At 42.5% G+C, this 24821-nt stretch overlaps 1 protein-coding gene and 1 long non-coding RNA gene across 2 annotated transcripts; one reads left to right on the top strand and one right to left on the bottom strand.

The window, feature by feature from the left end:
* Positions 1-2307: 2307 nt before the first annotated feature.
* LOC109871486 (forkhead box protein N4) lies at positions 2308-10810 on the bottom strand. Its single transcript, XM_020462387.2, has 10 exons — positions 9882-10810; positions 9048-9148; positions 5929-6113; positions 5323-5435; positions 5079-5189; positions 4624-4751; positions 4290-4386; positions 3835-4042; positions 3098-3487; positions 2308-2947 (listed from the first exon to the last, which is right to left on the bottom strand). Exons 2-10 carry the CDS (start codon positions 9125-9127, stop codon positions 2688-2690), a joined length of 1572 nt encoding a protein of 523 aa, XP_020317976.1. The 5' UTR covers positions 9128-9148; positions 9882-10810; the 3' UTR covers positions 2308-2687.
* Positions 5356-6393, top strand: LOC116365434 (uncharacterized). The gene is made up of 2 exons (XR_004208097.1): positions 5356-5465; positions 5948-6393. It is a non-coding gene; the product is annotated as an uncharacterized LOC116365434 (long non-coding RNA).
* Positions 10811-24821: the final 14011 nt, after the last annotated feature.

Genomic DNA, 24821 nt, shown 5'->3' on the forward strand with positions numbered 1-24821 from the left:
AGATAAATTCACACCCATAGTACTTGTATGGTGCTCATTTAGAACAAATGGACACCTAAAGAAGATCATGATTTATGCTATCTTTTTGTATGTGATATGAATACGTGTACATGTTTTCATTGTGTTTAATAGAATCCTGATTGTTGCTTAAACTCAGGTGAACAGGGGCAGACAACGGTGCAATGGATAAATGACAAAATTGTAACCGAAAGACCCCAAGCTATTCTCCTGCTGTTGCCTTCAACAAAATATCAGATATCCATTTGAAATGGTGTTAATAATATATATAAAATATCTGCTATTTTGTGTACGTAACCCTAATAAGAGGTAAAGTAAATAAATGTAATGAATCTATTTTCAGCACAAAACTGAAACTGATTTACCCATTGTGATTTTATTGTTTTTATGTCATTTTAAAGTACATGTAGCCTGACAGTCATAAAAAATCACTTCAATGATGAAATCAGAATTTGACTGATTTTAGCATATTTTCCAATGCTGACCTGTTTTGGAATGTATGGGTAAATGCTGTTTAAGAAACGAAAGCTTTTCTGTGGAGATAGAAGGGATTTGAAACATACAAATATATACAGTAAACCGTGTTTGATAAATTCCTCCCTTTCTCCAATATAAATAAAACATCACAGTAATACTTCCTAAGATGATACACACAACAGATAAAGAACAGGGAACTTAACAGTATCATGGTAAGGCTTACAAACACAGGAATGCCAATGGTACAATAACTAGCAGATGGTAAGTTAGTAGTTGGTGTACTACAGGGTAGCACAGCTTCTTGAGTCTTTGCTTGGCAAAGCTCCACCAGAGATGTCCGTATATTTTTGTCAATTTGCTTCTAATTTGAGTTTACCTCTTAGCCGCCATTGGTTACTCCTCTTGCTTACAGTACACAGTACCTTCGGAAAGTATTCCAACCCCTTGACTTTTTCTACATTTTTTTACGTTATAGCCTAATTCTAAAATGGATTAAATATATTTTTTCAGCAATCTACACTCAATACCCCATAATGACAAAGCGAAAACAGATTTTTATGTATAAAAAAACAAAAACAGAAATACCTTATTTACATAAGTATTAAGACCTTTTGCTCTGAAACTTGAAATTGAGCTCAGGTGCATCCTGTTTCCATTAATCATCCTTGAGATTCCACCTGTGGTAAATTCAATTGATTGGACATGATTTGGAAAGGCACACACCTGTCTATATAAGGTCCCACAGTTGACAGTGCATGTCAGAGCCAAAAACAAGCCATGAGGTCGAAAGAATTGTCCGTAGAACTCCGAGACAGGATAGTGTCGAGGTACAGAACTGGAGAAGGGTACCAGAACATGTCTGCAGCATTGAAGATCCCCAAGAACACAGTGTCCTCCATCATTCTTAAATGGAAGAAGTTTGGAACCACCAAGATTATTCCTAGAGCTGGCCGCCCGCCTAAACTGAGCAATCGGGGGAGAAGGGCCTTGGTCAGGGAGGTGACCAAGAACCCAATAGTCACTCTGACAGAGCTCTAGAGTTCTTCTGTGGAGATGGGGAGAACCTTCCAGAAGGACAACCATCTCTGCAGGACTCTACCAATCAAGCCTTTATGGTAGAGTGGCCAGACGGAAGCCACTTCTCAGTGAAATGGCACATGACAGCCCGCTTGGAGTTTACCAAAAGGCACCTAAAGACTCTCAACAAGATTGTCTGGTCTGATGAAACCAAGATTGGCCTGAATGCCAAGCGTCACGTCTGGAGGAAACCTGGCACCATCCCTTTTTTTCAGCGGCAGGGACTGGGAGACTTGTCAGGATCTAGGGAAAGATGAACGGAGCAAAGTACAGAGAAATCCATGGTGAAAACCTGCTCCAGAGCGCTCAGGACCTCAGACTGGGGTGAAGGTTCACCTTCCAACATGACAATGACCTTAAGCACACTGCCAAGACAATGCAGGAGTGGCTTCGGGGCAAGTCTCTGAATGTCCTTGAGTGGCCCAGCCAGAGCCCGGACTTGAACCCGATCTAACCTCTCTGGAGAGACCTGAAAAGAGCTCTGCAACGACGCTCCCCATCCAACCTGACAGAGCTTGAGAGGATCTGCAGAGAAGAATGGGAGAAACTCCCCAAATACAGGTGTGCCAAGCTTGTAGCGTCATACCCAAGAAGAATCGAGGCTGTCATCGCTGCCAAAGGTGCTTCAACAAAGTCCTGAGTAAAGGGTCTGAGTACTTATGTAAATGTCATATTTCCATTTATTTATTATTTTAATTGTTTTTGTTTTGTCATTATGGGGTATTTTGCGTAGACTGATTTAATCAATTTAAGAATAAGGCTGTAACGTAACAAATTGTGGAAAAATTTAAGGGGTCTGAATACTTTCCGAAGACCCTGTATGTGTGTGGTTTTTAAATTATTTTGATCAAATCAGTCTCCAAACGGACCTCTTTCTCCCATCTGAAGTAGTGGCTTGGGGACGGCAACACAAGTTGCACTGTCATTGTGGACAGAGAAAACCAATGAGGGTTCACGCTTTTCAGTCAAAGAAGATGTGGGGTTTTTTTTGGTGCCAGTAGTGGGAATGACAAGTGGAGCCTCTGTGCAAAACAAAAGAAGGTATTTTGATTCTGTTGGTGATGCATCACTACAGCTCTGTCTTTGACTTTCACTCTGTGGTTGGGATGTTTTCATTAAAGCAGGGCGGTGATGGGCTTGCTGTTGCCTGGCGTGCCCATGTACTGGGAGGAGAGGGCGTCCAGGGTGGCGTATGAGGTGAACAGGCCCGTCGCCTGCAGGTCTGAGAAGGGCATGCTGCCTCCACTGGAGACAGGAGGGAGGCTGCCGGTCATGGCGCCCAGGTCACAGTCAGACAAACGCAGGGGAGAGTTACTGAAGGTGCCCAACGCTTCCAGGTTAAAGCTGTCATCTTTCATCTCCTCCCACAGGTTACCTGAGGACAGAAGGAACTAATTTTGTCACGTCAATGGTCATCACTGCTTCTAAGAGACAAGAAAATGGCCAACTCAAGTGCAAAGTAACATTGGTTTGAGGATTGTTCAATTAGTATATCATGTTGTGACTAGGTGCTATAGCTACCCACCTTGTAGAGCGAAGTCCATGATGCTGGGGTCCAGTGCGTCCACCTCTGCATTGACGTCACCGTGGAGACTGTAGAAGTCATGAGGCTGCTTGCTGGGATGCTCGGTGGCAAGAGGGCTGTGGGAGAGGTCAGGAACGGTGTGGAGGGGCGGTGTCTGGGCGGGGGATACCGAGGCCAGCCTGGCCTGGGCATTGGCCTGGAGCTGGGCATGAAGCTGGTGGTGCATGGGCAGGCACTGCAGGGACAGGGTGACCACGGGCTGGGGCTGCATCTGGCCTGGGACAGGCAGGGTTAGACCGGACGGACAGCTGGGGAGACGGGTCATCCCGGGGTCCATGGGCTTTCGTCTGCAGCTCTCTGGCCGGTCCGTGATCAGCTTGTCCAACTCATCTGACAGAGGGAAAAACAGGGCAGTTTAGCAGCTGATGACAGACTGATGACTGTCCATTTAAAACAAAAAACTTAGCAGAGTCTAAGCATATTAGTGTCAATTGGAACATAGCCAACTGTACTGTAGCCATGACAGTTGCCACATAGACATATAAAACTGAGGAGGAATTAATCATCTTCATTGGTGGAGGGTCATGTTCTTCATTGATGGGCCGTGTTCAATAGAGCACACACAAAAATGAGTTCAGGTTGTTCCTCCCGGTTTCAGTCCCTTTTCCTCTATTTTGTGCCTATTGAACAGGATCCAGGTTGTGTGTGAATAGACTCAGTCAGCCCTGTGGTCTCACCTGGGTTGGCCATGCTACGACGGATGGCTGGCAGGTCCTTGCGCTTCCACTTCTGCATCTCCTCTTCCATCTTGTCGATCTTGGCCGGGTTCAGGGCCCAGAGGCAGCCCTTACGCGAGGAGCCACTCATCTTGTTCTCCACCTTCTCAAAGCACTTGTTTAGAGACAGGTTGTGTCGGACTGAGTTCTTCCATCCGTCTGGTGCTGTCTACAGGGAAAACAACCCCAAGGAGAGGAAGGAGACATTTAAACGACTTACTAAACACAATGCTAACTTCCATGCAACATATCTGCTTCCCCAATCCCTATTGAATATTAGGCCAGTTTTCTGGACCCGGTCCTAGACTAAAAAGCATGTTCAATGGTGATTCTTCATTGAGCATGCTTTTTATTCCAGGGTTAGGCTTAAACTGGGTCCGAGAAACCAGCCCTTAGAGGATCTGCTCAAGTCTTACCTTAAAGTAGGGGAAATGCTCCTTCATAAAGCTGTAGATCTCGCTGACAGGGAGACTGCCCGTCTTGCTGTTCTTCAGAGCCATAGCAATCAAACAGCTGAGGATGGATCAAAGTAGAAAGACAATATTACCATTTAGTTATAAATCTAGGAAGTAAATACATTTCATATGGTTGATAATTAGACCAGGGTCTTGTTCATTAGGCACCAAAGGGAAGAAAATTGACTTAAATGGGGAACTACCTGAACTTGTCATTTTCCTTTGTGTGCCCTAGTAAACATGACCCGGGCAATACAATACTACTGTAATGCCCCTTGGCCCAGGGGAGGCTTACCTGTAGGAGTAGATGGGCTTGGGGAGAGACTTGGGCTGTAGGTCCTGGTTTTGTGGAGCCAGGCGCGGCTGTGTGAACAGGTTTTGGTTGTTGAAGGAGACATTGCTATAGAACCCAGCAGGAGAACACTGAGAGAAAATGAGAGAACAATCTAGAATATTTGTAATGTATATTATTTATTTTAAATAAAAATAGTGTTTTAATTAATGCCATATAAACATCAAACCCTTAATCAGCAGTAGGCCGTAAACGAATAGAATAATCTCTAACACTAAATTAAGTTGCTCATATACCCATGTAGTAACACTGTAATTACGCTAACATTACTGTATTAATAGGTTGTTACATTGTCATTTACTAAATACTCTTTACAATACTATGTAATTTATATGTAACAATTCATTTCTAATTCACAAACTGTATCCACAGCCCAGTTGTAGGGATGACGTAGTTACCTGCTGGCTAGCCTGGGTCAGAGTGAAAACTTGTTGGGCTGTAGGTTGGTAGGCAGAGGCAGGGCATTGGTAACCTGGGGAGGGCTGCCCATTCATGGAGAATGGAGACATCTGTGGAATAGACCCAGGGCAACTTTAGTATATTTACTATATGATTTCATTTAGCTAGAGAATAAGCACTGATTAATAAAACAGTTTGGATAAATCATATATGTATTTTTTAATGTCAGGATGCATAACTTACATTTCCGCTGTGGGGGGTGATGACGTTAATTCCCAGGGGGCTGTGCTGCATGTTGCTCTGTAGGTGGATCATGGCTCCCGGTCCCCCTGCCATGGTCATGTTGTTCAGCTGAGCTGTGAGGAAGGAAGCAGTACAAAATCCAGGTCTGTCTTCAATCTCCACACATCGGCCCTGTCCCAATACTTTAGAAATGCATCCTTCCTCGCTTCCTCGAGGTAAGCAAATGTGATTGGATAGGGCTGAGCAAGGCTACCACCCTATTACTTTTACCAATTTAAGTAATCTGATACATGATTGAGCTTCAAGGAAGATAAGAAGGAAGGATGCATTTGTTAAGCATTAAGACAGGGTCCATGGCCCTATCAAGTATCAGTGTAGGCCCAAGTCTATATCCCCTTATACTGCACTTTAATCATTCTATTGGTCTTGCCAGTCTCATTAGCCAGGTTGGCAGTTATGCTTCCAACTGTAATCATTTTGATCAATTTGTCCTCTTCAGCATCAGAGCCCAGAAGCACTCCTGAACTATCCAATCAGAGCGTGTGTGTGGATTTGAAATGGTGCAGGCTCCCCCAATTGGCGTGTGTGTGTTTTTGTGTGTCTCACCTGTCTGCTGCTCAAGCAGGCTGCCCCCCTGCCCCTGGGAAGGCCCATTGAAGTCTCCTCCGCCACCACCGCGACCATCGGCCATCTGCTGCAGCCGGGGAACATCTACAGATGTGAGCCATGACAGAGACTGCAGTTCCCCAGGGAGATCCTCTTGAAGCTGGGAGGGGTCTGTGGTCAGAAGTCTGCAGGGACGGGACACAAGCAACACAACCACTCAGATACACAGCCTAGCATACAACTGTAGGATATATCCAGACCTGGATTCAAATACTAGTTGAAATCATTATTGCCAAGGAAGCAAAAAAATAATAATCCCAAAAGTACAAACCCCAAAACAAATGTGTAAGTAGCCACTTTATAAATAGTATTCATACTATTCAGGTCTGGTTATATCTAGGGCAAATATACAGGACACTGACTGAACAGACATGTATTCCATTAAACCTAAAGTAATGCATCCAACATTGGTGTGGGAGAAGTGAAAATGAATCATAATCCAGGAGTATAATCTTATCTGGGATTTACCACAAGTATATTATAGAGTGCTATTTGATTAGCTAATTACTGTAATAGTAACATTATGGATAAAAAGCCAACATTCTCGTTATTATTAATCCCTCTTCAGTAACTTGCTTATGACCTTCCTCATCAACAATTTTAATGTTCTCATCTACTTCCTGAGTTTTGGGAAATAAAAATAAGTGATCACTAGATTTGCAACATAACCACCAACAATGATGATCAATTTGTGTCAACAATGAATTCCCATACCTGCGTAGAATATTTGTTAAGATTTACTGCTTAATTTGTGCTTAATCGGGGCATGGGGTGCCAATCAGCTTTTGCTCATTATTTCTTTTAGACAGGAGGGCTCTGCAAGGAGAAAAGAGAAGAATCCTCTCCAGTCGTCTCTCCACACACTTACTGTAGAATAGTTCAGTAATTGGGGTCGCTATGACGACACTCACTATTCAGTTACTTTGTGGGTCTGGAGACTGTAGGATCCCCCGCTCCCCACCCCACCCCAACTGCAAACAAAATCACCCCTACATCAGGTGACTACAATCTCCCTCTACCCATTGGCTGAATCATAAGTAAACAGCGCATGAGATCATTTGAAAATATGGGAGAGCGGCACATGTCGCTCTGCAACAGTTGGCCTTGTCTATTGAAAAATTATCACCTATTGTGTCCCAAACGACAAATCTGTCCAGTGGCACGTGGCCCTATTGTTTCCACCCAGACCCTTCCTTGATTGTCTCTGCCGTTTTTTTAACGTTTTTTTTTTACAAGCCCCTGCATTAATCTGTTGGAATGACAGTCCTCACACAAGAGGGACAAATAGGATGCCATCTGCTTCCCTGTCCCTCTCCCCTCACACTGTCCCCCCTCCTCCACCCAGAAGGGCAGTAGACGGGGCCCTGGGGGACTGAGGGAGGAGGGTGGGGTTGATGGAGGTCAGCCCACACTGCTCACTCAGCCTGTCACCTGAATAAATGACATTTCATCCAGAGCTTTGCCTTGGCACAAGGCTTTGGACACCTTGACTGCATGTGCTAGTAAAGGCTTGTGAATAACCGTCTCTTTCAAAGCAGAGTGACAGACGCTCCTGTGAAACTGTACACCACAGGCACCTATTTCTACTTGAGATTTGTAGTATGAGCTCCCTCTACCCACAAAAAAGACACATGCACACATGCCTACATACATGCACACACACATGCGTGTTCTCTCTCTTTAAAAAAACACACACACACAAAAAACGACAAATATATGCCTCACCAGCTGTAACCCTGAGTTCAGGCTTAATCCAAATAGGTAAAACACATTTTAGAGAGCACTAGTTCCAATGGAAGCATATAACAACAAGATTACTATTTTGGCCTTAAGGGATGTTCAACTCAATACAACCTAACGTGATTTGCCATTTACCTTTGCTGTAGTTGGATCCCCAAGACAGTTCTTTGGATATGTATTTTGTTTCTTTCACTTAGGTATTTGATAGTCATTGTATTTAGTCAGTATTAACATAGGGTCCCATTCATTCTGAAATATGTCTAAATCACCTTACAAACAGACCAATCCAACTCGTATTACAGCAGTATCCTTTCCTGAAGGACATGTCTGAACTTTTTTGGGGTTCAATCCACTTTTGAATATTGTCATTGAGTTCCATCAAAGCAAAATCTGGAAGTGGATTAGGCCTATAACATGATAACGTGACTTTTCAAAAATCTCATGTAAACACGACCTTCAGAAAGGGTACATTTGTAATATAGGATTTGGGTATTTGTATGGTGTTTTGGACAAATTTTCTAAATGAATGAGGAATTTACTACAGCTAAGTTACAAAAATCAGATTAGGTTGTATTTGTGAACATGAATATCCCTTCAACAATTAGTGGGATTTGATCAAAACATTTAAACTTGATTGGAAACAGTCATAGCCTATATAACACAATTTATATGTAAAACACATTCTTAATGCTTTTTAATTTTTTCCTGAAAATCTGAAAAGCATCTCTAGGCCTAAGCCAATTACCCTAAATATTTTTACAGCAATTAGGATGCCTCTTCCCTATACACCCCCACTTAACCCACAATAAAGAGCATGTTCGACGAGGCACGGCATGCTGGTCTATAGTGTCCCCCGTCTAGCACAAGTCGCACAAGCTTTCCCAGAGGTTCAATACTACACAGACCCCACTCCCACCTCCTAATTGAGAGCCACTTCTCCTCGCTAGTGACCCGGAGAGCCCCATCTCCCCCTTGGAGCCGGCGGGCCAAGAGGCTGAGTCTCACTGTGTGCCGGCTGCGGGAGTGTAAACAGAGCTGATTATTTCTGACAGATCCATTCAGACAAAATCATTTATTCTTAGGTAGTGGGTTTTTTTCTCCCCTTTTTCATACACCACCTCCCTTCACTGAAAGAGCTGTCCATCTACCGTTGGATTAAAACTACAGTATAGGGAGTTTTTGGAAAATATATATTGGAGTTATCCTTCTACCTAAACCTTTTGAATCATATTTGCCTTTTTTTTAAAGTGGAGCCAACTTTACAAAGATACAACTTTGATCAAAAAGCATATCATTGCAATTCACAAATCCAGTCTTACCTGTAATCTTGTGGAGAGGGATGATGACCTGCATTTTCTAGAACTCCTGACATCCTGGATGCAATTCCACTTTCTATCATTTCCTGGGATATTTGATAATGCTGAAACAAGGAAAAAGTGCCTCTGCATAAGACATCTAGGCTTCAATACTTGATGTCATTTAGGTTTAGACCTATTTCTTTTTTTAAACTGACCAAACTATTTGAATTTTGTTTCCTTGTTTTGTCTACTCATTATATAGGCTATGATTATGACCTTTAGATAAACAAAATATTAGCACATCAAACAGACTACTTATGGAGGAAAATAAGTATTTATATTATGTATGATATAGTATTATGTACTACATTAATCATATAGGCTACAATGAATGCACCATTTTCTAAAATCTGAATCTGATTATGATCAGTTAATAACAATAATGACATAAGCTAATGACAATCATATCAGCTATCATGGAAAAAGCATAACAATTGCAAATTAAAATAGACAACAAACAATACTTTAGATGTTTTTATGCACAAGTTACAGGGGTATCAGTTCACAGATGTAGGCCTATGCTTCAAATGAATATAACATTGACGTTGTACAATACAGAAAACAAATGGATTGCTATTTAATAAGCATTGCAATTGATAAGGCTATTTATTCATATTTTTTTACTGATAAAAAAAACGCCTTTTTGTGCAATCCCTAAATATAGCAGCGTTTCCCACCCTTTCTGAAATAACAATAATGACAAGTCCTCTAATAGAAATAATCCCCTCTCACTCAAAGTATCATAACTATTTGCTGACATTCATCCATGTCATACCGGAAAAAGTTCAATCTTACCTGTTCAGGATAATCTGCAGAAAATGTTAGTTGTTGATGAGTCCGTGTAGTCTACTGTGTTTTCACTGTGCTGCACTTGTTTCCGAAAAACCGTTTTTAAATTTCCCTCTCTGGAGCTGTCCAGCACACTGTCATGCGCAATAGGCCTACCTACCTTAACGGAGCCTGTTGTTGCTCAAAGGGCAGGTTCCTACGGGTTTGACAGCTGCTGCCAATGTAACAACTTGTAACAGACTCCCGTGGAAGACAGTACACCATCCGAATGGACAAAAAAAATATGCAGCCTGATCTCACTTTTTGTATTTACACCTAGGCTAGTATTTCCATTAATTACTGTGATTGTGGAGTTTCTGGATAAACAGTAGGCTATCCATGGACAATGACGAATTTGAGAAAGGATGGTTTCAAAACAATAAACCACTCTATAGCTGTAGCCACCCAGTCTCTATCCAATATAGTTGACAATTGTCATTGTACGGCGACATATGGTAGCATACTTGTGTGATACTTTTTGTTAGTCAGCTAAAATAAATTGTTATGTCAATATCGAGGCGCAGGTGCGCCTTAGATGCGTCGCTATAGCCTACAATACACAACATTAACACATCACTTTGCCCAGTCTTAATTTGAAATCAGCGCTACAAATTAAAACAAATTAATGCAAATAAAAAATAAGAGGAATAACTGCTTTAAGAAAGATGTAGTCCTATAGCGTATTTGTACCCTATACAATTTCCCTTCGATATAATGTCCAGTCCTCCCAAGTTCCAGTTTTCAAGTATTCCAACATAGTAATTATTAGAGACATTCGACTCTGATGGTGTCTATCGCTGCTTGTTAGCGTCTGAAACGGAATGAATATGAATTAAAAGGCGAGTGCTTGTTGACAATTTGTTTCCCCGCCGCTGCACCCGCGTCTTTCTCCGTACAACAGCGGGAAAAATAGGCTGGAAGGCGCGCAGGGGAGGTAAAGGGTACATGAGCCAAGGAAACAACAGGGCTGCAAAGTTGTCACTTGTCAGAAGAGATTTGAGCTGGTGATGTCAACCTGTGTTATTGGACACAGTATTTCGACTTCAATCTTAGCGTACTTTAGGTGACAATATACATTGGAAGTAATAGACTCTTATGGGCTAAACTGCTAAAGACAACTGCTTAGGAAAGGTGGAAAAGTTGTCTACTTCACTGTTATTTTTGTGGGTGTACCAACTTTAAAATCTGTCTACGTTTACATAAACAACTAGAATTTGAGAAACATCTTGCAAAAAATTCACAACCGGAAATTAACACAAATGTCTGTGGGGATACAGCCAGTGAAAGCAGTGTCAACCCATGGGACACCACAGATGGTAAATCATGCTGCCGCAATGGACACAATCAATGATTACATGCATGAACGTAACTGACAAAATAAGGCCTTCCCCAAAGATCCAGAAAATATAAGTCCTAGAGTCCGTGGTGTTACACTGTATTATTCACATGGCTCTACTTAGATAATTTGCCGAGGGACCACAACTCCCTTCACTGCGCCATAAAGATTTAGTATAAGAAAAAGTCTGACCATCCTGTTGTTGGAACAAGGTTAACGGCTTATTATGTTAACTGCATATTATTACGTTAAGAGAGAGGAAAAAATGTGGAGAGAAATTATGTTGAGAGAAATCATTTTGAGAAAATGGAGAGAGAAAAAGTACTAAAATGTACTGTAGTGTCACAGTGGTAAATGTAACAAAACATTTAGAGTTCTGATTGTGTGTTTACAGGCTGATGTCATTTTGACTGTGACAGGGCTCTCAAGTGGTTACATTAGTTACATTATACTGATAAAGGATTAGAGTGTGTGACATAAAGTACAGCCAAGGCAATCAACCTCCTTCCAGTTCTCTGCTGCCAATGACGAACAAACTGCAAAAATCACTAAAGCTGGAGACTCTTACCTCCCTCACTAGCTTTAAGCACCAGCTGTCAGAGCAGCTCACAGATCACTGCACCTGTACATAGCCCATCCAATCTACCTCATCCCCATACTGTATTTATTTATTGATCTTGCTCCTTTGCACCCCAGTATCTCTACTTGCACATTCATCTTCTGCACATTCTACCATTCCAGTATTTAATTGCTATATTGTAATTACTTCACCACCCTGGCCTATTGCCTTACCTCTCTTATCCTACATTTGCACATACTGTATATCGATTTTTCTACTCTATTATTGATTGTATGTTTGTTCATTCCATGTGTAACTCTGTGTTGTTGTATGTGTCGAACTGCTTTGCTTTATCTTGGCCAGGTCGCAGTTGCAAATTAGAACTTGTTCTCAACTAGCTTACCTGGTTAAATAAAGGTGAAATAAATCAATAAAATAAAAACCAGGGCCCATATTCATAAAGGGTCTCAGAGCAGGAGTGCATAGACTAGGGGGACTTTATCCTAGATCAGCACTCCTAGTCTGAGATGCTTTAATAATATAGATCCAGATCACTAGTTCCCCCTACACAGGTAAAGTCACCACTGTTTGCATCAGAAAAGGATGTCCCAGTAAACAACTCCCTGTTCAGAGAACACAGTGGTGACATTCCCTTTCGTGCCTTTGTCCAGGAATAATGGGGAAACGGTGGGATTTGACCATTGAACCACGGTTCCATCAACACATATTGATGTTTACACATTTGTTGTAATGGAGATGTTTGTGGAGTATCTACAAATCCTGGACACTCCAGTAGGTAGACATCTGTGTCTGCTCTGACCATTGAAGATGAAAAAAGAGGTGGGTGACCGGACATCTCTAGACTCTATCAGTACACCCAATTAGACATTACAAGATGCTATCATGACATTATACTCATATTTGTACTCAATTATGAAACTGACAAAGACACAAAAAAGAGTTATAAAAAGTGACAGCCACTAGTCCATCCATTCTACTGTTCTAAAATGGTCCAGCGAGAGAAAAGATGGATTACTTCAGGACTGGCAATGAACTGCAGGGGCGACTCTTAGACAGGCTTGATCTACATTTTCTCCTGCCGATTCAATCCCTCTTCTATTTGACATGGCAGATAATGACGGTTCTCTGAGAGACTGTTGCATGGACCTAACATCTGAAAGTTGCTTCAGTTCCTCTGTCACAGTGCTATTGTATTGGGAGATCACACACCCTCCATCTTTCAGGTTTAGAGAAATCAATGGGGTTGACCTTTGTGTGACCCGGGTCAAGACCAATCGGGTGTGTTCTATGGGGAGGATGGCCCTTTTCATAGGCTCAGAGCAGTGTTTCTTCATCCTGGGGACCCAAAGGGTTGCACATTGTAGTTCTGCCATGATTTGAATTAGGTGTGTATTGCTCGGGCAAAAACATACATGTGCACTCCTTTGGGTCCCCAGAACCTGGATTAACAAACACTGGTTTAGCAGTTTCTCAAACCTCAGGGACCCCAAGACGTTTCACAATTTTGTTGTCGCCGTGAACTAGCTCACCTGATTGACCTTGTCAGTACCTCTTCAACCTCAGGAGGCTTAAGAATTTCGGCTTGTCACCAAAAGCACTCACAAACTTCTACAGATGCACAATCGAGAGCATCCTGTCGGGCTGTATCACCGCCTGGTACGACAACTGCTCCGCCCACAACCGTAAGGCTCTCCAGAGGGTAGTGAGGTCTGCACAACACATCACCGGGGGCAAACTACCTGCCCTCCAGGACACCTACACCACCTGATGTCACAGGAAGGCCATAAAGATCATCAAGGTCAACAACCACCCGAGCCACTGCCTGTTCACCCTGCTATCATCCAGAAGGCGAGGTCAGTACAGGTGCATCAAAGCAGGGACCGAGAGACTGAAAAACAGCATCTATCTCAACGTCATAAGACTGTTAAACAGCCACCACTAACATTGAGTGGCTGGTGCCAACATACTGACTCAACTCCAGCCACCTTTATAATGGAAATTTATGTAAAAAATGCATCACTAGCCACTTTAAACAATGCCACTTAATATAATGTTTACATACCCTACATTACTCATGTCATATGTATATACTGTACTCGATACCATCTACTGCATCTTGCCTATGCCGTTCTGTACCATCACTCATTCATATATCTTTATGTAAATATTCTTTATCCCTTTACACTTGTGTGTATAAGGTAGTAGTTTTGGAATTGTTAGGTTAGATTACTCATTGGTTATTACTGCATTGTCGGAACTAGAAGCCCAAGCATTTCGCTACACTCGCATTAACATCTGCTAACCATGTGTATGTGACAAATAAATTTGATTTGATCAGTCAAAGGGTTGATGATTAGTTGACAAGTTGAATCAGCTGTGCTAGCTCTAGAATAGTTCAAATACATTGAACAGTTGGGGTCCCTGAGGAGGGGTTTGAAAACAACTGGCTTAGAGGGTAAGATGAAAAAGTCTCCATCTCATTCACCAGTGATGTCAGAGTTGTGGGTTCGATTCCCACGGGATCCAGTATGAAAATGTATGCACTCATGACTGTCAGCCGCTCTTTAGAAGAGCATCTGCTAAATAGCTTCCCGAGTGGCGCAGCGGTCTTAAGGCACTACATCGCAGTGCTCGCTGTGTCACTACAGATCCTGGTTCGATTCCAGGCTGTGTTGCAGGTTAGCAGAAAATAGGAGCATTGTACTGTGATTGGCTCAGTATTGCACCGTGATTGGCTAAGTGTTCTGTCACCGCCTTTAGAAGGATAATATCAAGAATGTGAGGTTTTGGGTCTTGCCATAGACTTAGACTAGAAGTGCCCTTCCAAGAAGGCTCAAGGTCATTGGCCACAGCTAAAAGGACATCGAATCACGTTATATGTAGAGTAGCTTTGATTGGACTGATCATGTCAACATCTTACTTTCAAAATCTTAGCTAGCAGTCATCATCATCAATAAAGTCGACAATCTACTGGCAAATTCTTTTTAATCCTTGTCATAAAGATAAATAATGAAGATAAATTATAGACAAAACGTATCGTTGCTCATCGGCCATTGGACATACATATTACACAAGTTGTAAATTGCAAATTCAACAATGAGTTGTTTGGAAAGAATCAGTGACAGTGGCTAACTGCAAGCATTGCAATGTCGGAATAAACGTGCTCAGACTGGGAAAATACGTTTTGAGCGGTCATCCAGCTCGGAATTGTATATCTTTCTCTTTCTTTGAAGACAACGTTTGCCAACGAAGGACCGCCGCGCACAACTAGGTGAGTCTAAAAATTTCTTATATTCTGCTGCATAAATGATGTAATATGCCAGGGAGATATGGTCAGCCATATCAACTATGTCTTTTTAAAAGATAGTAAACGAGGCCGAATGAATTGTTTCGTTGCCAGACAAGGCTCCGCTGATAGCCAGGTATAGCAGTGGTAAGGATTCACTCCATTGTGTAGGCCCTAACAGTTTGTGGGCACCACGCCGTTGGAGTGGAATAAATGTATTTTTTAGTGTTGTGTAGTGGCTTTGCTGCTGGCATGCATCTAAAGAAATTGGGTGAGTTTGCCCCACCAACTTGTACATGCTAAAATCACCACTGATTATGTCAAAGAAGCAGTGTGGCTTGGTGGGGTCGTGTTTCGGAGGACACATGGCTCTTGACCTTCGCCTCTCCAGAGTCCGTACAGGTGTTGCAGCGATGGGACAAGACTGTAACTACCAAATGCATATCACAAAAATTGGGGAGAAAAAAGGGTAAAAAATAAATAATACACAAAATTAAAATTAAAAAAGAGCAACTGCTAAATTACTAAAATGTATTTTTGACCAGGGCCCATAGGGCATAGTGCAGGGTTGACCAAGTTGGAGATAACTTTTGGTCTGTTTTTCACTCTTATCCTTTGTGCATTCCTGTTTCTCTGCACTGTGGATCTTTAAGTGGTGTAAAGGTGATAAGAGAATTATGTTCTTAAGGTACATAACCCAATTTAATTATATTACTCAGTCTGCAAACCAGAATTTGTAAGATCCTGGTCCAATGAAACAGATGGAGGCCCAGCTAAAATAGTCCAAAAGGTTTATTCACGGGAACGTTCTGGCGTGCACAGTACAAAGACCTTCATTTCATACTGACTTCTCACGCCCACACATTCACACGCACACACATACACACAAAGACACTCATACACACAAACAGACGCACACACTGTCTGTCTCACTACCCAGCCGACAGAGATAGTGACCTTGTCCTTGAGACGTACTCCCCGTTCTCTCCCAAATCTCTAGTCAGGTCGGCACCAAGCTCAAACAGTCTGTGTTTAAAATACCATAAAGACATATTGTTTTACCCTAATTCTGACTAGGACTACACATTTATTGATGATGATTTTATACATTCTAATCAATCAATTCCATACAATTATATGTCTCAGGGCGGAATATTCAAATCATTCAATTAACAGATCATTCTCAACTAACAAAAGGATATCGTCACAGCTGAGCTGAATCCAGTGCTGTATAGTCAGGATGTTCATACTAGCAACTCGCATGCCCCTGTATTTTTCAGCCATCTATCTCCTGTGTTTGATGGGTGAAAAATCCACTTGTCAAGTGGCGTGTATTCGTAGATGCCAAGGAAAGCCAGACTTCCCCAAAAAATGTACCAATCATTTTTTTAACATACATTATTTTATCTTTCATCTGTCTGTGTTTCATAATTTTCCTTTAATTCACAAGAGGCGGACTGTATCTCACAGGAGAAAGCATCCGAGCGAATGAAACAGCACCCCTCTGTCTCTATGTGTAGGCTATCTATCTGATGCTGTCTGGTCCAAATTAGTATGACATTGTTGCCACACACAGCATTGGAGACCATTGCAGCCAGCGAGCATCTGGCATCTCTTGACAAAAAAAATATGAAAAATGTGCCAATCAGCATTGAGCTGAACTGAGCGAGCTCAACTGTGAATGGTCCTGGTGCACCAAAAAACAGTGTCAAGGGAAGCCAGCTTGGATTTGGCGTCACTCATATCAAATCCCATTGAGAGCATATAGTCGTTGACAGAAAAACTTGAATTGTTGAATCTCGTTGTGTTGTTGTCCTCCGGTGGCTAGCTAGCCAGCTAGCAAACATTGTCCCTTTTCTAAAAGGGCCATGGATGGAGATAGGGATTTGGACTTGTGGTTTTACTTAATTCTCTGTTCTGATCCAACCATTAATTCAAACTCTGTTGAACCCCTGGCCTGAGAGGATGGAAGTTCAATATGTAGCTAGATGTAAAAGTCTATAGTTAACTAGCTAATGTTGCCCATGAATGGAAGTTAGGCTAGTGAGCAAGCATTTTAGCCAGGTAGCCTAGGACAACAAAAAAATATGCGTGTACCGTTTGACAGAGTGACAGAGCGTTTTATCAACTTGAAAGAGAGGAGGATGGCATTGGTGTTTCTAGTAGGGTGAGTCAACATGTTTTTCTACTTGCACGCACACACACAGAAATCAGAACATTGGACAGCCACATCATATTTAGCTTATGTTGGTTGGACCACATTTTTTTGGTCTTCTTTTAGTTGTCACTGTATTAGACTAAGCAGAAGTGATTTGATGATGTTGAAATGGTGCTGGAATAGTTGAGGCAGCTCCTGTTTTCTTTGCGATTTGCGGTAACTATGGGTCTAAATCAATAGTTGTTTCATGGTTTAAAAATGTCAGAAACATTAACTGGCTTGACCATGCTGTACATCATGTAACTGTATGTTACTGTACATGGAATATGCTTTATGGACTTCACTGGACAGAGGTTGCTATCCAGTTTTGTGATTAAAAACAAAGGTGTGGTTGAATTTATTCTGCTACTGTGTCTTCTTATTGTCTCGGCCTATATATCACGGTGGCACTCACAAGGCATATGCATTAACAGGTTATAGAGGGGGGCGGGGAGGCTTGGCTTCCCCAGTGATTTTACCCATGCATCACTACTGCTTGTGACTTAAATCTCGCTGGATTGATTTTCATTTTACCCCTGCGACTCTTTCAAACCCTTGCTTCTGGCAGTCTTCCCCCCCCCCCCCCCCCCCCCCCCCCCCCCCCCCCGGAAGTGTATGTAAGGTCCTATCAAACACACTCCAGTAATGGCGGAAATGGGCTCATTGAATGCATTATTTTCGTGGCATAAGAACAGTAAATCTTCATCTGGGATTTAACACATCATCTCGACCCTTACATCACAAGAAAGAGAAGAATAAGACCGTTATTTTGATGGGTGTTCATTTTCTGTTAGTTTAATACAGTTGTGTTTACAAATTAGACTGCCTGAAATGAAAGCAACTTCTGAAAATGAGCACTCAGATTATAGTGATATTATGTCTGATCTTGCAAACTGTGTAAAGTATGTATATACATATATATATATATATATACACTGCTCAAAAAAATAAAGGGAACACTAAAATAACACATCCTAGATCTGAATGAATGAAATATTCTTATTAATTACTTTTTTCTTTACATAGTTGAATGTGCTGACAACAAAATCACACACAAATTATCAATGGAAATCAAATGTATTAACCCATGGAGGTCTGGATTTGGAGTCACACTCACAATTAAAGTGGAAAACCACACTACAGGCTGATCCAACTTTGTCCTTAAAACAAGTCAAAATGAGGCTCAGTAGTGTGTGTGGCCTCCACGTGCCTGTATTACCTCCTTACAACGCCTGGACATGCTCCTGATGAGGTGGCGGATGGTCTCCTGAGGGATCTCCTCCCAGACCTGGACTAAAGCATCCGCCAACTCCTGGACAGTCTGTGGTGCAATGTGGCGTTGGTGGATGGAGCGAGCCATGATGTCCCAGATGTGCTCCATTGGAGTCAGGTCTGGGGAAAGGGCGGGCCAGTACATAGCATCAATGCCTTCCTCTTGCAGGAACTGCTGACACACTCCAGCCACATGAGGTCTAGCATTGTCTTTCATTAGGAGGAACCCAGGGCTAACCGCACCAGCATATGATCTCACAAGGGGTCTGAGGATCTCATCTCGGTACCTAATGGCAGTCAGGCTACCTCTGGCGAGCACATGGAGGGCTCTGCGGCCCCCTAAAGAAATGCCACCCCACATCATGACTGACCCACCGCCAAACCGGCCATGCTGGAAGATGTTGCAGGCAGCAGAACATTCTCCACAGCGTCTCCAGACTCTGTCACGTCTGTCATGTGCTCAGTGTGAACCTGCTTTCATCTGTGAAGAGCACAGGGCGCCAGTGGCGAATTTGCCAATCTTGGTGTTCTCTGGCAAATGCCAAACGTCCTGCATGGTGTTGGGCTGTAAGCACAACCCCCACCTGTGGACGTCGGGCCCTCATACCACCCTCATGGAGTCCGTTTCTGACCGTTTGAGCAGACACATGCACATTTGTGGCCTGCTGGAGGGCATTTTGCAGGACTCTGGCAGTGCTCCTCCTGCTCCTCCTTGCACAAAGGCGGAGGTAGCGGTCCTGCTGCTGGGTTGTTGCCCTCCTACGGCCTCCTCCACGTCTCCTGATGTACTGGCCTGTCTCCTGGTAGCGCCTCCATGCTCTGGACACTACGCTGACAGACACAGCAAACCTTCTTGCCACAGCTCGCATTGATGTGCCATCCTGGATGAGCTGCACTACCTGAGCCACTTGTGTGGGTTGTAGACTCATGCTACCACTAGAGTGAAAGCACCGCCAGCATTCAAAAGTGAACAAAACATCAGCCAGGAAGCATAGGAACTGAGAATTGGTCTGTGGTCACCACCTGCAGAACCACTCCTTTATTGGGGATGTCTTGCTAATTGCCTATAATTTCCACCTGTTGTCTATTCCATTTGCACAACAGCATGTGAAATTTATTGTCAATCAGTGTTGCTTCCTAAGTGGACAGTTTGATTTCACAGAAGTGTGATTGACTTGGAGTTACATTGCGTTGTTTAAGTGTTCCCTTTATTTTTTTGAGCAGTGTATATACAGTTGAAGTAGGAAGTTTACTTACACCATAGCCAAATACATTTAACCTCAGTTTGGCACAATTTCTGACATTTAATCCTCGTAAAAATTCCCTGTCTTAGGTCAGTTAGGATCACCACTTTATTTTAAGAATGTGAAATGTCAGAATAATAGTAGAGAGAATGATTTATTTCAGCTTTTATTTCTTTCATCACATTCCCAGTGGGTCAGAAGTTTACATACACTCAATTAGTATTTGGTAGCATTGCCTTTAAATTGTTTAACTTGGGTCAAACATTTCAGGGAGCCTTCCACAAGCTTCCCACAATAAGTTGGGTGCATTTTGGCCCATTCCTTCTGACAGAGCTGGTGTAACTGAGTCAGGTTTGTAGGCCTCCTTGCTTGCACACGCTTGTTCAGTTCTGCCCACAAATTGTCTATAGGATTGAGGTCAGGGCTTTGTGATGGCCACTCCAATACCTTGACTTTGTTGCCCTTAAGCTTTTTTGTCACAACTTTGGAAGTATGCTTGGGGTCATTGGCCGTTCGGAAGAACCATTTGCGACCAAGCTTTAACTTCTTGACTGATGTCTTGAGATGTTGCTTCAATATATCCACATAATTTTCCTGCCATCTATTTTGTGAAGTGCACCAGTCCCTCCTGCAGCAAAGCACCCCCACAACATGATGCTGCCACCCCCATGCTTCACGGTTGGGATGGTGTTCTTTGGCTTGCAAGCCTCCCTATTTTTCCTCCAAACATAACAATGGTCATTATGGCCAAACGGTTCTATTTTTGTTTCATCAGACCAGAGGACATTTCTCCAAAAAGTATGATCTTTGTCCCCATGTGCAGTTGCAAACCGTAGTCTGTCTTTATAATGGCGGTTTTGGAGCAGTGGCTTCTTCCTTGCTGAGCGGTCTTTCAGGTTATTTTGATATCGTTCCACTTCATGATTGTGTCCCACTTGTTGTTGATTCTTCACAAAAAAATACAGTTTTATATCTTTATGTTTGAAGCCTGAAATGTGGCAAAAGGTCGCAAAGTTCAAGGGGGCCGAATACTTTCGCAAGGCACTGTAGGAATCGTTTTACTTTGAATATAGATACTTTTATACCTGTTTCCTCCAGCATCTTCACAAGGTCCTTTGCTGCTGTTCTGGGATTGATTTGCACTTTCCGCACCAAAGTACGTTAATCTCTAGGAGATCGAATGTGTCTCCTTCCTGAGCGGTATTGACGGCTGTGTGGTCTCATGGTGTTTATACTTGTGTACTATTGTTTGTATAGATGAACGTGGTACCTTCAGGTGTTTGGAAATTGCTCCCAAGGATGAACCAGACTTGTGGAGGTCTACAATTCTTTTTCTGAGGTCTTGGCTGATTTCTTTTGATTTTCCCATGATGTCAAGTAAAGAGGCACTGAGTCTGAAGGTAGGCCTTGAAATCCATCCACAGGTACACCTCCAATTGACTCAAATGATGTCAATTAGCCTATAAGAAGGTTCTAATTTTCCAAGCTGTTGAAAGGCACAGTCAACTTAGTGCATGTAAACTTCTGACCCACTGGAATTGTGATACAGTGAAATAATCTGTCTGTAAACAATTGTTGGAACAATTACTTGTGTCAGGCAAAAAGTAGATGTCCTAACCGACTTGCCAAAACTATAGTTTGTTAACAAGAAATTTGTGGAGTGGTTGAAAAACGAGTTTTAATGACTCCAGCAAACTTCCGATTTCAACTGTAGGTAGATGTAATCTACAGCCAAGCATGTTGATGTTTTATCCGAGGGTGTCTTGCTTTTGGCACACTTGTTGAATTATACACCAGAACAGGACAACAACAGTAATTCATAAGGCAGTCTCTAGACAGTGCAGGTGAGTGCAAGTAGTCCCAGCCAAGACAGAACACGTTTTTGGTGATTGCAGCCATGGGCGACACCTGGAGGGGGGTGTAGACAATCACAAAGACAAGTGAAACAGATCAGGGTGTGACTATATGAAAATACACCCAGTGTATTTATGCAAATGAGGCACATACAATTTTCTTAATTTTAACACAAAATATTTTTTAAATACCTGATACCATTTGAAAATGTATACAGTGCTTTCAGAAAGTATTCACACCTTCTTTACTTTTCCAGATTTTGTTGTGTTACAGCCTGAATTTAAAATGGATCAAATTTAGTTTTTTTCCCCACTGGCCTACGCACAATACCCCATATTGTCAAAGTGGAATTATGTTTTTCAAAGTGTTTACTAATTACTAAAAAAAATAAAAACTGAAATGTCTTTAGTGAATAAGTATTCAACCCTTTGTTATTGCAAGCCTAAATAAGGTCAGGAGTAAAAATGTTATGTTGGCATACATGTTATGGGTATGGTTGTAATCATTAAGGACTGGGGAGTTGTTCAGGATAAAAAAGAAATGGAATAGAGTTAAGCTCAGGCAAAATCCAAGCAGAAAACCTGGTTCAGCTTGCATTCCACCATACACTGGGAGATGAAGTCACCTTTCAGCAGGACAATAACCTAAAACACAAGGCCAAATCTGCACTGCAGTTGCTTACCAAGAACAGTGGCCGAGTTTCAGGTTTGACTTAAATCTGCTTGAAAATCTATGGCAAGACCTGAAAAGGTTGTCTAACAATGATTAACAACAAATTTGACAGAGCTTGAAGAATTTTTAAAATAATAATGTGGGCAAATGTTGCACAATCCAGGTGTGGAAAACTCATAGTGACTTACCCAGAAAGACTCACAGCTGTAATCGCTAAAAAATCCATTGTCCAACTGTTGCATTTATTAGAATTGTTTTTAAAACCGTTTAACTATTTTGATGACCTGTTGTTATTCGTACAGCATAGGGAAAAATGCTGTTCACATACATATGAAATCATACTGTAAATTGAAAGAAATATATACAGGTGGTTCCTATGTCATATACTGTAGCTTCAGACAAAGACACGAAATGTTGTGAAAGTAAAGAACTGCCTTCAATGTATACAGGGAGTAATTAACCTTGCTGACCGTGTACTCCACGGCTGGAACATGAACTGAAGACGGGAGCTCGGCCCTCGTTCCGCTGCTCTGAAAAATTACTTTGATGGACTATGAAAGAAAGAAAAAGAGAGAAAAAGGGAGCGAGAGAGGGATAGAGGAAAAGGGGGAATGGGAGAGAGAGAGAGCGGGAGAGAGATAGAAAGTGGGGAGGGGGGGCGCGAGAGAGGGAGGGACTTGGCTGTAATGTTCTGATGATGTGAGTGTTATCATCCAGCCTTCATTCTCAGCATGGACTCTCTAATGGGAAAATCAACCTCTCTGACTCCTGTGTAATTGGATTTAACCGGGTCTCGTGCTGAATCAGAGCCCAGTGGGTAGCGCAAAGCTTGTTAAGATTGGACAAGCATTGCTGGGCTGCCGGATTGGGGAGAGAGAGGCGGGGTGCTCGGGCAGAAGTAGCCCCCTGACAACTTTTTGGAGTGGAGGGTGGATAATTGAAATGGGCAACATCTGAACATCCATTATGTCTAACTTTACTCCAATGGTGGGAAGCAGCTTGAACTGCCACAAATAGACGGACATTTGATATTTTGTCTCGTTTAGGTCATCGGGCCAGTGGAAATGGACACCTGTGCTTCTCCTTCCCCCTGTCTGTGTGTGTGTGTGTGTGCATGCGTACTTGCGTTGCATTCATGCATGCGTGTTTGCTGCTACAGGTTACCATGTTACTGAGGTTACCAGGTTAATGCTCCCTTGTGGTCTTTCCCTGTGAATACCCAATGCAAGGGAACACCACAAACCTGATACGACCCAACAGTCTCTTGCTGAAGTTTTTATTTTATAAGTTGTCTCTTCTTTTTTCGTACAACTGTGTGTTTATAGTGTAAAGATGTAAATATACTGATTATTATAAACTGGGTGGTTCGAGCACTGAATGCTGATTGGCTGATTATCAGACAATATACCACGGGCATGACAAAACATTTATATTTACTGCGTATGTAACCTGTTTATAATGGCAATGAGGCACCTCGGGGTTTTGTGGTATATGGCCGAGGGCTGTATCCAGGCACTCTGCGTTGCGTTGTGCATAAGAACAGCCCTTAGCCGAGGTATATTGGCCATATACCACACCCCCTTGTGCCTTATTGCTTAAATATATGATGGGAGAATATAAAGGGTCATTTTGTTCGTATTCCCAGGCCTTTTGGAGGTTATCTCGTAAACCTTGAGACATTTCTTGTCAAGCGTGTGTAGTTTTCTATGGTGCACACACAAAGCAAAGTTTCTTGAATCCACGATCATTGACATCTGATCAGAGAGCGCTAAGATTTAATATCAGGGTCGTATTCATTAGTCACTAAACGGACTGAAACAGAGTGATTACCTACACTTGTCCAATAAGAAACACTTGTTATTGTATTCTGTTGCAAAACATATTGCTACATTTTTCTATGGTGTGCAAGAATGAATATGACCCAGCTTGGCATTATGAGAAAAGCATTATGTCGAGCAGGGCACTTGTAGCAGCAGTCAGAGACCCTTCTGAAATAGCGGTGGCCCAGTGGAACTATACTCTGAGTAGTTTGTAATTAGCCTGCAACGTAATCAAAGATCAGTAACCAGTCCTATGCTATGCCAGCGGGGGTTGCTGTGCTGCTGGTTCGAACACACACACGACGAGAGAGACTCGGAGGAGGGTTGGATTGGATTGTGTTTCTGCATCTTTGTGTTACACCCCGTCGAGCTAGTAGACACTCAAGTAAGCACTGAATAAGATCTCCCTGTCCCTCCACCTCTATCCCCCATGGCATGAATGATAGATTAAGCAGCCGGGCCGCAGTGCCGTGAGCCTGGGTCGGTATGACTAAGGTGTGGAGGAGCAGAGCACACAGGTAGACAGGACCACCAACCCCACTGGTAGATCCTCAGTGATGGGTCTGTAGTGGCTGCAGAGGAGAAAGGACTGTAATGTAAATACAGGATTTCTTCAGAATTAGATTTTTGCCAACTAATGGTCAGT

The sequence above is a fragment of the Oncorhynchus kisutch genome, linkage group LG3, assembly GCF_002021735.2.
Source record: "Oncorhynchus kisutch isolate 150728-3 linkage group LG3, Okis_V2, whole genome shotgun sequence".
NCBI classification, from domain to species: Eukaryota; Metazoa; Chordata; class Actinopteri; order Salmoniformes; family Salmonidae; genus Oncorhynchus; species Oncorhynchus kisutch.

Bases quoted from the DNA above. Each gene is read 5' to 3' on its own strand.
- LOC109871486 (XM_020462387.2), bottom strand. From the start codon at position 9,127: ATGATAGAAAGTGGAATTGCATCCAGGATGTCAGGAGTTCTAGAAAAT. The intron at 4,752-5,078 runs GTAACTACGTCA...ATTTTCTCTCAG, and splicing joins TGACCCAGGCTAGCCAGCAG to TGTTCTCCTGCTGGGTTCTA. The intron at 3,488-3,834 runs GTGAGACCACAG...TCCCTCTGTCAG, and splicing joins TCGTAGCATGGCCAACCCAG to ATGAGTTGGACAAGCTGATC.